The 13,828-nt window shown below is 34.7% G+C and overlaps 1 protein-coding gene across 3 annotated transcripts; it reads left to right on the top strand.

Annotated features, from left to right (window-relative positions):
* Positions 1–425: 425 nt before the first annotated feature.
* Positions 426–6,706, top strand: LOC117278677 (uncharacterized). Of its 3 annotated transcripts, XR_011412226.1 has the most exons (8): positions 426–919; positions 1,438–2,334; positions 3,637–3,931; positions 4,004–4,093; positions 4,175–5,039; positions 5,139–5,260; positions 5,589–6,084; positions 6,193–6,706. XR_011412226.1 is itself a non-coding variant. In XM_033658142.2 (7 exons), exons 2-4 carry the CDS (start codon positions 2,200–2,202, stop codon positions 4,325–4,327), a joined length of 378 nt encoding a protein of 125 aa, XP_033514033.2. In that variant the 5' UTR covers positions 426–919; positions 1,438–2,199; the 3' UTR covers positions 4,328–5,039; positions 5,139–5,260; positions 5,589–6,084; positions 6,193–6,706. The 3 variants fall into 3 exon arrangements, 1 of the variants encoding a protein (XP_033514033.2); XR_011412225.1 differs by having other exon boundaries at positions 3,637–4,093; XM_033658142.2 differs by lacking the exon at positions 3,637–3,931.
* The last annotated feature ends 7,122 nt before the right edge of the window (positions 6,707–13,828 follow it).

Here is a 13,828-nt window from a genome sequence, read left to right as displayed (position 1 = left end):
TGTGTCGACCTTTTATACGTATGTATAATTTTTTTTAAATTAATTATTTTCATATAGACATATTTACTTAAATTTATCCTCAAAACGGTGTCCAATAATATCACTTAATTGAAGGTGCAGTGAGCTTTATATATATTACAAGTAGAATCCAAAGGTCAAAGAAATGAAAGCTACCCAACTACATGCAGCTTTTCCTTAGCATAGATTGAGCATTGAACTAGAAATGTTTTATCAATCATTTTACATTTATTTATCTTCTTTCTTCTTTACTACTAATACATAGAAGATTTAACCTAAAATGTCTCTCGCTCAACCGTTTAAAGAAAAAATAGCTGACAAATGTTATAATAATATATATATATATATATATATATATATATATATATATATATATATATATATATATATATGAATAATTCATTTACAATATGTAGATAAACGTGTATAATTAGTATACAATTCATGTATACCGACTAGGAAAAAATAAACAGTAAATCTAACTGGATATTAACTTATATAATATATACTTGGATATTAACTTGCAGATTGATCTACATGGTGATATAACAGGATTTTTATCATCCCATCCAAAATCTTTATTAATGTCACTTCACCATTTAGACATGGTAGAACCAATTTTTCCCTCTATGGATCGTGCAAAATCAGTTTTCCACCAAAAAGCTGCAAATTATGATCAATCAAGAATGTTACAACAAACCATATGCCACAAAAGATCAAGTAACTGGACATTTCCAGTTTCTTCAAATCCATGAGAAAATTCAGAGAAATGAATTTCATACAACATATACTAGATCACGGCCTCCAGCAGTAGGAGCTTGTTTGTATATATGCTGGAAATTATTCTGCAGAGTATGTTTCTGAAATTCATGTTTATTCATCAGCAATGAAACGTATTGAGGTAATATTTTCTTACTTCCATAATCTCTCAGAGATTTCTATGTGAGTTTAACTTTATATACTGACAGTACAAAAAAAACGACAAATGACCTTATTGTCAAACATTGACCAGTCAAGGATTATCGGAAAGTTCTATTATATATGCTTGAAAATTATTTTATATTTTATATTTTATAAATAAGACTTTTTGCTGTATAGGTATGTCCATCATATAGATTAAAAAGAGAAAAAATTATAAAATTAAAAAAAAGAAAAAGTTAATAATTTAGAGGGTAAAAATATATATTTGACCATGAAAAGTTCGAGAAATCTGGTGGAGTGATCTTCTGAGTGCAATAAGCATAGTTAAGTAATTTTTTTCTGTTATAAATAAAAAAAAATATGACTTTACAAGATATTTTTGGATAATTGAGTGATCATTTGAATAATAAACTCAATGTCTACTTGTTGCGTAAATATTACAAATCTCTACGAAATTTGTATTTGGATTCATTTTCTCTTTTTCTTTGTTTTTTCCAGATTGATAGATGTGAATGTTAGTGACATAATTCATGAGGATGGATCCAAAAAGGCTAGAATCAAGTATAGAGAGCGTAAACTAGATGAGATATATAATAGCTTGATCGGCCCATTGGGTTTCTTTTCAGCCGTTCATTTATGAGTAAACTATCCTCTATATCCCCTCAAAATTTTAATAGCCCATAATTTTCTCTATGAACTCGAAATGTCTCTCCGGCCCAAACACATTACATTTCATAAGCCAATCCATAATGCACTGACCCACCCACGCTTTTAACTCACTCACATTTTTCCTATTGTACTCGGTTCTCTCTAACACAGCTTCTCCATTTTTCTCAAACACAACTTCTCCATTTTTACTCTTGCTCTAAATGTAAGTCAAAATTTCAGTAGGTTTTCCGATTTTTGTTCATAGTCGAGTCTATAATGGAAGAAAAGAAGTCTTTGAAGAAAAAGAGAAAGTTTAGGGCATCTCCAAATTCTATGAAATTAGCTGGTAAATTAGTGAAATATAACCCTAGTTTCAGTATGAATGATGATGACGATTTTGAAGATTTACCAGAATTTGGGTGCGATTTGGGGCATGGAACCCCTAAATCTGTTGAAGGAATGCAAAATACCCCTACTGAAGGAATGCAAAGTACCTCTGTTCATAGAAGGACTCGTTCACATAGCGGGACTCCCAGCGATAGAGTAACGAGGTCACAAACTGCTTAGCGTGTAGTTGTTGAAAAAGGCACAAGTTCAAAAATAAATATTAAAATGGTGGGAAAGGATGTTGTGAAGGATAAGGGTAAAGGTTCTAAAAGGAAGGCTAAAAGGGATGGGGATGATGTTCTATCAAAAAAGAGAAAAGTTCACGTTGATCAGAAATGTTCTAGCTCATCTGATTTGAAGGTATTTTCTAATGATATAAATCTGACTTGTGTGCGCTTAGTTTATTTTAGTATGTAAAAAATTTATCCAATATAGCAGTTATGTTCCAGATTTATATATAAAATGTATCATTTTTTTTTATATTGTATATAATTTGTATCAAGTCAATAAGTAATATGCAATTTGTATATAAAGTGTATCATCTATCCACATAGTGTATACGTAATGTTTAAAGTGCATATTTGTGGTTGTTATGAAGCTTATATATATTTATATTTTTGTATTGTCTGTAACTTTGGAATTACTATATTCCTTTGGGTGATCATTATAGTACTCGTATCAGTGTGCATACAAACTGCAGTATAGTGAAATATTTAAAAGATACTTTGGATGATCAGCATATTGAGATGTTAAGAACAACATGTTTTGGTTATTTTGTAGACTTGCCCGAATTTTTTTATACAAAACCAACTTATCCATTCACTATTGCTTAGGGAAGTGGTGTCACCTAAAGATGATGAGTTATGGATTAAAGTGAATAGCACCAAGTTGCGCTTTGAACTTGCAGAGTTTTGTATTATCACAGGTTTAAAGAGTAATGGTGATCCCAATAAGCATTATGAATCTGTCCAGTCGAGTCGGTTGATGGAATTGTACTTTTCAAGCATGTCGAAAGTGTCTAAGAAATTGTTAACTGATTGTTTCTTAAAAAAGATATGAAAATCTAATGAGAACGCATTAAATATTGCAGTATTGTATTTCATTCACAGTTTTCTATTTTCTATTACGAATGATGATTTCATAATAAAGAATGATTTTCTGTTTGTTGAATCTGGTGATTTTGAGACTTTTTCTTGGGGAAAAGTGATTTTCAATGCTATGTTGGAGTCAATGAAAGATAAGGTTCGTAGTAGGAGAGAGATGTACCGATATGGTGGTTTGCCTTTGGCATTCCAGTGTTGGTTTTATAAATGCTGCCCCTATACTCGCAAAAATCTCACATACCGGATTGGAGATCTTGTGCCACGCATACTAAACTGGACTGTAAAGAAGAAGATGACCTTCAAGAGGTTGAGGAAAGAGTTTTTTCTTTAAGTCGGGAGTAGGTAAAAAATATTTTTATTTAGTTTACAATATTTTGTAGCAATACATATGAATTTACTTCTGATACATAAACTATACATTTCTGATACATAAATTATACCTTTAATATACATAATATAAATTAACTATATGATGTGTAGTTTCTACAAGTAATATATTGGTTGTCTTTTATTAGTTTAAAATTTCATAATTGTTAAGTATTTATTTATTTATTTGTAGTTGGTGTTTGGTAACATTGCCCCAATAAATGTTGAACAAACAAGGCTTGAATTACATGATTTTGTCCCGGTGTATGAAGATAAAAATGAGATGTATATCGATTCTAGAGTAGTGGCTGAAGTTAATCTACGAGATGATGTTGATGATTTCAACACTCGACCTAAAAAAATGCTAAGAAGCACCCCAAAAATAAGCTAGAATCACAACCTATAAACAATGGGAATCCGGATCCACAACCCAGTAACTTGAGTTCAAGCGAGAATGAGCTGAAACTTCTGAGAAGTGAAATCACAAGGTACAGTTCTATTTTGGCTTTGAGCAGTTCTGACAACTTAATTTATATTCGGTTTCACTTTTTCTTTTATAGGTAAACGACAAGGTTTCGTCTTTGGAGCAGTTAATGATTTCCTCATTTGAAATTTTTTTTAAAGCTTTAGGTGAACACGGTGCTTCAAAGGTATTCTCATGACTATGCTTATTTATTATTTTTACATGTTATTATAAGCTTTACAATTTTTTCTATATTTTTCCTAAACAGGGTAATAGAAAAGATGACGACCATCATGATAGTCATAGCCATCATGATACTGGTGATATTCATAATGATTATTTTGGTATAAGGATGTTGCAGAGAATAATTTTGCTAGTGAGGAAGTTATGGAGAAAAATATTGGCAGTGAGGAAGTTGTAAAGAAAAAAGTTGGCACTGAGGTAAGTCTAGAGCAAACTGTTGATGTTATGGAGGGTGTGGTGAAGGATTCTATAAAAGCTGGTAAAAGTAGTGAAGGAGTTGGTGATGACGAAGCCAGGATTGAGGATGCCGAGCCTGAAATCACTGCAATCACCTAGAAGTTTTGTGACAAAAATAATATAGATGGTGATATTGTAGTTAATATTGTAGAAGTTAAGAAAAATACTGCTAATATGGGGGGTTTGGTGGAGGATTCTGTACAAGTTATTGGTAAAAATAGTTGTGAGGAACTTGGTGAGGACAATGGGTGGACTAGTGATGCCGAGGCTCAAATAACTGCACTTACCCAAAAGTATTTCGATCAAAATATTGTACATGGTGATTGTTTAGGAGTGGAGAAAAATATTGCTACTATGGAGGAAGATCGTATAGTTGTTGTTGATCATTACACACCTGAAATGATCCTTAGAGAAAGGAAACCGGCAGGGGTCATGAATTCACCATTCAGGAACACATTTGACTCTGGTGGCACCATCCAAGTTGCTCAAAATAAGCCAACTAAGTCAAAGAAGCCCATCTTGACAAATAAGCCAAATAAATCCATATTCATTATAAAGTATCCTTTTCAGAAAAATATTGACAATCCTGTTAATTTCAGAATATTGTATAAGTGGAACACTTTCATCAATAGAGGCTTAAGGACTAATGCACCGTAAGTTTTATGTTTTAGTTTTTTCTTTTTCTTTTTTTTTCCTTGTTTATTTTCCGTGTTTTGTGTTATGAACCATATCTTATTATCGTGATTCATCAGGGGTGGTGTTTATACAGAGATTAGCACTAAGCTAAATAAAATCTTTGAATTTGGAGTTGATGATATTGGAGAAAAAAATGTTCTTCACATTTGCATATCTCGGTCTACCCCTGTGTGATTCAGTAAGTCAACACTATAATGGTTCTTCATATTTTCAGCATATTGATGTTAATTTGTTAGCATAAATGCCATTTCTTTTCTTTTATCCATGTTGTAATCTATCTGTAATAAAATGAGAAATGGGACTCGGCAACCCTTGGATAGTAGGCAAAAGAAAGGACTAGAATAATAATGGCAATAGAAAATATAGTATCAACTTGGAAGACTATCTTTTATGTATATTTGCAGTATCTTCTGTAAAATGTATAATCGGTTTATACATAAAATATACATTGTAGTTTTTTCATAATGTAATTTTCTGATTATGTGTGTTTATTCTTCATATTTCAGCATATTGATGTTATTTTTTACTATTTGAGAAAGAAAGGGAAGTACGGTGATGTTCCAGTAAGATTCACAACTATCGACTGTTGGTTTAACTGCTTGATTTCGAATTTGTACAAGGAGTTTTGGAGAAAACCAGAGACATGAATTTGATTACTAAAACAGATCCACTTGCTGAGTATATACTTGGGTATTTTTTAAGATGTAATATTCTTTGGTGTACTGTTGATGAAGTCCTTTTCCCTATAAATCTGTTTGATAAGTGGCACTGGATATTGGCGATATTGTCATTCAAAGATCTGCGCATTTATGTACACGATTCCATGAGTGGCGCGCGGCAAAATAGTGCAGTTCAAAGATCAATTGAACCATACTCAGTGTTGCTCCTATATTTCCTTCATCGTATTAGTTTTTGGGACACAAAGGAGAATCATATGGGAATTTCCGCCATTGATCCGTTTGAGATTCATGTCGTTGATGGGTCACCAATGCAAGATAACACGTAAATTATTATTGAATATTTCTGATTCTTAATTCATTTTTGTACATGAATTCCTATTTGGATATTATACTAACTTATTCAACATTTTATGTGCGACCTTGTATGTAGTGACTGGGGTATTTATGTTGCTGTATTTGCTGAGTACATCATTCAAGGCAACAATATTCCTAAAGCTATTGATATTTATGGGATACGAAACCGATATAGTATATTGCTATGGGATTATGGAGTGAAAAAATAAAGAGCACATGCTGTTAGTGATGACAAATCTACTGGTAGAATGAAGGATCTGACAGAAAAGGATAACAAGAAAAAGGGCAAGTGGCATGCCATTGGTGATGACAAGGCTTTGAAGGATAACAAGAAAAAAGGGAAGATGCATGCCATTGGTGATGACGAGACTCTGAAGGATATCAAGAAAAAGGGCAAGTTGAAGGGCAAGATGAAGTGGTTTGGGATAGTTTAGCGGAAAATTGACATGTAGTTTTAAGATGAAATAGTTTTGTTCTGATATTGTCTTATGATTGGATACAGTTGCATACCTATATCACGTTTTATGCTTTTTGTTTGGGATATTTTTGGACAATATGTTTGAAATGCTAATGTTGAATATTACTTTTAATTGCAACTTGTTTGTTTTCAGTTAATAGTAAAATTTTAAAAGTTTCAGATTTTGTATAGTTTTGACTTTTCTACAGTTTTAGTTTTGTAATTTATACAGTTTTAATCTGTTTCGACAGGTTTTGCAAATTTAGCTGGTGTTGCTAAGTTGTTATAGGAAGTTTTGTGAATAAAGTTTTGGGGGCAGCTAAACTGTATATAAACTGTATAGTGAAAGTCTATTTTGTACTCCATCTGTTGGAAGTATAATTTTTGTATAGTAACAGTATTTTTTGTATAAGTTTTTGTATAGTAACAATATTTTTTGTATATATTTTGTATAGTAACAGTCATTTTGTATATATTTTGTATAGTGATATCTGTTTTGTATAGTCACCGTCATTTTTGTATATATTTTGTATAGTGACATCTATTTTGTATATTGTTTGTATAGTCACAGTCTATTGTACGTAAGTTGTATATACAATAGTGACGATCTATTTTTTATTTTTTTTTATAAATATACAAATTCTATTTTGTATATTTTTTGTATAGTGACATCTACTTTATATATTGTTTGTATAGTGAGAGTCTATTGTATATACATTATATAATGACAGACTATTTTGTATAGTTTTTGTATAGTGACAGTCTTTTTATATATATTTTGTATATTGACATCTATTTTGTATATTGACATCTATATAGTGGCATCCATAATAGTCTATTGTATGTAAATTGTATATACAATAGTGACGGTCTATTTTTTTTTGTATAAATATACAAATTCTATTTTGTATATTTTTTGTATAGTGACAGTCTTGTATATAAATTGTATAGTGACAGTCTATTTTGTATAGTTTATAGTGACAGTCTTTTTTGTATATATTTTGTATATTGATATCTATATAGTGACATCCATAATAGTATTTGGAATAAAACTTCTACCAATACTTTCATTACGACAAAAAGTAGTATCTTTATTCATACATCAGAGAGAATCTGATTGCAAATCTCATTATTTTTCTAATATTTTAATTGTAACATGCACAAGGAAAACAGTTACAAAATACTAAATCATTGTAGCAATATCTACTAGTTGTCTCGAGCATTCCTGCATGTTCTTCTGCCGTGTCCTTGTTTTCCACACAGTGCATAGGTAACTATTTCAGTATACAAATATTCATAAAGTCCCTTGCGTCGCGACTTTGTCGGTCTTCCTGATTTGCCCTTTACTATCAGTGGTAGGACCACATTATCTAACACCTCTGTTGGAAGGTCCCATGTAGTTTCATCTGGAAGTGGATTAACTGGCACTTCATATGTCTTCTTGAAGTAATCCTGTCACGACCCAAAATCCAACTAGCAGTGATGGCACCTAACCCAACCCGTTAGGTAAGCCAATTTATAAATATCTGATTCAAATAATATTTAACTGACTCTATTAAACTCCCCAAGGACTGGTAGTATAAGTCATGAGCTTCTAAGATTAGAATTTACAAAACCGGTATGAAATAAATACATCATATGTTCGAAATGTACATAAACAGATTCTTATAAATCTAAGGCTACCATGAACAAGAGGCAGCTATGACTGGAACACAGGTACATCTTCAAATCCAGCTCCTGTCGATTACAATAACATCAACATCCAATATCTGCACGCAAGGTGCAGAAGTGTATTATGAGTACAACCGACCCTATGTACTCAATAAGTAGCAAATCTAATCTTAGGTTGAAAGTAGTGACGAGCTTGCACCAAGGCCAGAGTCCACTCCAATAACCAATAACATCTCATAACAATACAATTTAAAGCAGCACAAGTAATAACTCAATAATCGAATGCTCAGCTTAATCATGATTTCTGAAAATAGCTCTGCCTTTCAAGTGTATCAGTGAAAACTCAAGTCTTTTACCGAAGTTGCCAAAAATATGAGTAAGTTTGAAAATAGTAATTTTTTCAAAATTGCTTTCAACAATAAATAAGATGTTTCATTTTATTTCCACATAGCCAGTGGAAAATGCATCAATATGCCCATATGCCAATATGTGTGAGAAGTCATGAATGATGTGATACCGTACAGCATGAAGAAAATGCATCTCTATGTCTGTATGTCAAGTGTGCATGTCAATGCGATGCAACTAAGTGATAAAACCATATGTATACTCTCAGAGTATCATTTCACTCAGTCCTCCCAGTCACTCACACCTCCCAGTCACTCAGTTCTCCCAGTCACTCAATCCTCATAATCGCTTGGCACTCGCACTCAGTAGGTACCTGCGCTCACTGGGGGTGTGTACAGACTCCGGAGGGGCTCCTTCAGCTCAAGCGCTATAATCTGTACGGACAACTCACGTGCTGCACAGACAACTCACGTGCTATAATAAGCCAATCTGGCCTGCTGCAGCGTGCAGCCCGATCCCATAATAATAAGGTATATAAAGCCAATATGGCATGCTGCGGCATGCAGCCCGATCCCATAATTATCCTCACAATCAGGCCCTTGACCTCACTCAGTCATCAATCTCTCCAGTCTCTCGGGCTCACAATGTCATGAAACTAGCCCAAAAATAATGATATAATGAATCAATAAATAGCAACAGAGACTGAGAGATGATATGAAATGAATGAACATGACTGAGTATGAATTTACAATTTACACAAATAAATCGACAATAGAAATGACCTCCAGGGATCCCAATAATACCAACATTTGCCTAAGCATTATTTCTGACATGAGTCACAACTCGATAACTCTAGTACGTAGAGATTTCATAATTACAGATAAGTTCAGGTAACTACACAGTACCATATGAATAACAGGGTCACAGTTCAAACGGTGCACGCCCACACGCCCATCACCTAGTATGTGCGTCACCTCAACACCAAATACATATCACGTATAATCGGGGTTCATACCCTCAACTCTAAGATTAGAAGAGTTACTTATCTCAATCTGAGAAAATTCTTTATTCCAATAAACCTTTTTCTCGTGATTCGGCCTCCGAACGCCTCAAAGCTTAGTCAAAATAATTCGATACAATCAACACGAGGTATAGGAATCAATTCCATATGAAAATGCTAAATTTCATAATAAAAATCCGAAATTAATTCAAAAATAACAATGGGACCCACATCTCAAATACAGTAAAAACTCATAAAATCCAAACACCCATTCCAATACGAGTTCAACCATATAAAAATTATCGAATTCCGACATCGGATTGACCTTCAAATCTTCATTTTATATTTTTGGAAGATTTTATAAAAATCTGATTTTTCTTCCATAAATTCACGGATCCATAATGTAAATGAATATGGAATCATGAAATATAATTAATATTAGATAAGGAATACTTACCCCAATGTTTATCCGTAAAAATCGCCCAATAATCGCCTAAACGGAGCTTCCCAACTCTATTTTTGACAAAAATGGCCAAAAACCCCGTTTATAGAGCCTCTGGTGTTTTCGAGCGCCACAAGTAGCGTGGGGCTCTGCCTGTAGTGCACTTTCCAGAATCCCAACAATTCCCAGCACCAGGGCTAGCGCCCCATGCTACCCTGGACGCTCGCGGCGACGGGAAATCTTTTTCGACACGGAAATTGGCATAACTCTCTCATACGATGTCCGAATTTGGCGATTCTTTTTGCTATGGCTCTGTAATTTCGATACGGATCTAAGGCATCAATAAAAACAGAATTTGGAGCTCATTTGATTAATGTGATACCACTTATGCTTGAAGAAACGACGTCAGAACATTCTACATTCGATGACGAAACCTATCAAATCAAGTCCGATTGACCTCAAAATTTTGCACACGAGTCATAAATGACATAACGGACCTATTCCAAATTTGCAGAGTCGAATTCTGACCCTGATATCAAAAGTTTAACTCCCCGGTCAAACTTCCAACTTTTAATTTTCCTATTTTTTGCCATTTCAAGCATAATTTAACTACGGACTTCCAAATAATTATCCGGACATACTCCTAAGTGCAAAATCACCATACAGAGCTATTGGAACCATCAAAACTGCATTCCGGAATTAATTGCACACAAGTCAAACTCCGGTCAGCCCTTTTTTTTAAGCTTCCAACATGAAATTAATTTTTCCGAACCAATCCCGAAACACCTGAAAATCAAAACTGACGATTAACACACGTCATAATACATCATATAAAGCTAATCATGACTTCAAATATTAGAAAGGAGAGTAATTACTCAAAACGACAAGTCAGGTCGTTACATTCTCCCCCATTTACACATACGTTCGTCCTCGAACGTGCCAAGAGTTATTTTCCAAGCCATTAAATCACTATTCCATCTTACCACGCACATACCCGGGGGTGATCCCACTCTACCCTATTCCATATAGGCCAGATGACACAACATAATTTAAAACCACTAATTTAGCCTTTGCTCATTAACCTTGGAATTCAATTTCCAACATCCAAAAATTTCTTTTCAAGGCCCGAATCTTACATCTACATACTGTATGAGTCTTAATAAGCTGTATTAGGCCTTAACCATACCCCAGATATAATCACATAACATACTACACAACTCGCATACTCGCAGCACCATTTTCGATCATATTAACTACTCAAAACTAACCCGGTACTAGTATTAAACCCCATATCGAACAAAACCTGGTTCCAAAACCTTCGTACACTGCTGATAATGAAAGAAACATGCAAAAATATCATGACCCCTCTTCAGATCAACAAGTCATGGAGCTCTCTCTCCCCAACCAGAACCATAATTACTTTCTAAGTCGACTTTCGATATTATCCTCCCAAATATACCATAATCAAACCTGATAGTACTCGTTCTAGGTCCAATGACCTTATATTATTAAACACAAATATCCCACAAACACGCCACATCAATATAACTCAAGCCACAACTGCGCAATCCGTGTACCCAAATATGGGAGATGTCTCAAGGAAGAGAACCGTATTGCAAGTTCAACAAGCACCACCACAACCGCAACGTTACAACCAACTCCTCAAATTTAGTGAAGAGCATAACCATAGGCGCATGCATAGAATTGTAGAGAAAGGAAATTAATGAATCAGATAAATTATCATAGAAATAAAATTTCCACACACGACACGGATAACTCACGTGCCAATAATATGAATCGCCTGGCATGGCCACAGGTCTCAAGTTCCAGCATATCATACAAGAGCAATTAAACAAGTACACTTGTATATGATAATAAAATAATATTCTCGTGCTCATGGACTGATATAAATAACACGCCATAGTGTAAGCATGTGCAAAGTCTGCTATCACACTTCAAATCGGCAATTTAACGCAGAAATAGTAACTACCCCGTTTATTTAGGGAATTAGCCTCTTGTAACCTCAAGTGTAGCCCAGATAGTTCTCAACAAAGGTAAGAACACAGGAAACGTTATAACTTTACGCTTAATAGTCAACTCTAGGCATATCATAGCCTAAATATGTCACGACCCAAACTACCCCAGCGTGATGGCACCTATCGTGGTACTAGACTAACCGACTCATTACCCAAACTAAGCAATATTCCATTTCAGAAATTTATCTTTCAAACCATTCATTCATAACTCTTTCAAAAGAAACCCAAAACAAGGAAAAAAAAGCGGAAATACAACCTGACATCGGGTGTCACTAGTACTAAGTCCAATACAGTCTAAAAAGACAACAGGATAAGTTTAATAGAAATGAAAATAGAGGATAGGAGGGAGAAAACAAGGCTGCGATCTCCATGCAGCTACCTTGCTAACTCCGGAACAAGCTGAGGATAAATCAATACTTACTCGGACGTCCCGTGAAACCTGGATCTGCACACAAGGTACAGGGAGTAACGTGAGTACTCAACTCAGTAAGTAACAATAATAAATAAAGGCTGAGCGCAGTGATGAGCAATAAAATCACATAAAGTTCACAATATAAAGTCTCAGTGGAAACAACAATTGCCAAACTAGTATTCAAGTCAAAATATCTTATAGAAACACCAGTTTTAATGGAAAACACATAAAAACATTTTTAACAATTTCAATAGAGGCTCAACATAAAGATAGAGTGAAACAGTGATTTCATAAATAAGCCCCTCGGGCAAAACATATCACTCATGAACAGCCTCTCGGGCAAGCTTCTCAGCCACTCAGCCCTCTCAATCACTCGTCACTCAGCACTCGCACTCAGTAGGTACCTGCGCTTACTGGGGGTGTGTACAGACTCCGGAGGGGCTCCTACAGCCCAAGCGCTATATCGTTGTGGCGTGCAGCCTGACCCAATACCGCTGCAGTGTGCAGCCCGATACATATATTGTTGCGGCGTGTAGCCCAATCCATATATTGCTGCGGCGTGTAACCCGATTCATATGTTGTTGCGGCGTGCAACCCGATCCATATATAATATCCTCACAAATTAGGCCCTCAGCCTCACTCAGTCATAAACCTCACAAGCCACTCGAGCATTTCATTAAAAATCAGGGGACTCAGCACAAAGCAACTTTCATATACTTTAAAATAGAGTGATGAAATTGAGTTAAACAGTAAATAGGTAAAACTCATGACTGAGGATATGCTTTCAAATCAAAACAATGTGAGGATGGTAATAAAATACCCCTTGAGGGTCCAGACAGTACATGAACCAGGCCCAAAACATGGAATTCAACCCAAGTTATAAGAATTCTTTCTAAAACATATAGCTATTATACAACTTAAATCAAATATGCAACTCTATGGTTGCTACGGGACAGACCAAGTTTCAATCCCTAACGGTGCACGCCCACACGCCCGTCACCTAGCATGTGCGTCACCTCATTACACTGAAATAGTACAAAATTCCGGGGTTTCATACCCTCAGGTCTAGATTTACAATCGTTACTTACCTCAAACCGGACACAACTCTAGTCAGCGATGCTCTTGCCCCTTGATTCGACCTCCAAATGCTCTGAATCTATCCAAAATAAATAAATATATATATATATATATATATTCATAAATACACGCTAAAGGAATGAATCCCATATTAAATCTATCAATTTAGATCAAAATCCCAAAATTGGCCAAACCCGACCCCCGGGCCCACGTCTCGAAATCCGATAAAATTCACAAAGCCAAGAAACCCATTCATCCCCTACTCTAATCAT

This window comes from Nicotiana tomentosiformis, chromosome 11 (genome assembly GCF_000390325.3).
Source record: "Nicotiana tomentosiformis chromosome 11, ASM39032v3, whole genome shotgun sequence".
In the NCBI taxonomy this organism is placed as follows: domain Eukaryota; kingdom Viridiplantae; phylum Streptophyta; class Magnoliopsida; order Solanales; family Solanaceae; genus Nicotiana; species Nicotiana tomentosiformis.
This window is presented reverse-complemented; position numbering and strand designations above follow the sequence as displayed.

Excerpts from the sequence above, each read along its gene's own strand:
- LOC117278677 (XM_033658142.2), top strand. The coding sequence starts at position 2,200 with ATGGTGGGAAAGGATGTTGTGAAGGATAAGGGTAAAGGTTCTAAAAGG. Across the intron at positions 2,335-4,003 it reads CTAGCTCATCTGATTTGAAG|GTAAACGACAAGGTTTCGTC; the intron begins GTATTTTCTAAT and ends TTTCTTTTATAG. Across the intron at positions 4,094-4,174 it reads GTGAACACGGTGCTTCAAAG|GGTAATAGAAAAGATGACGA; the intron begins GTATTCTCATGA and ends TTTCCTAAACAG.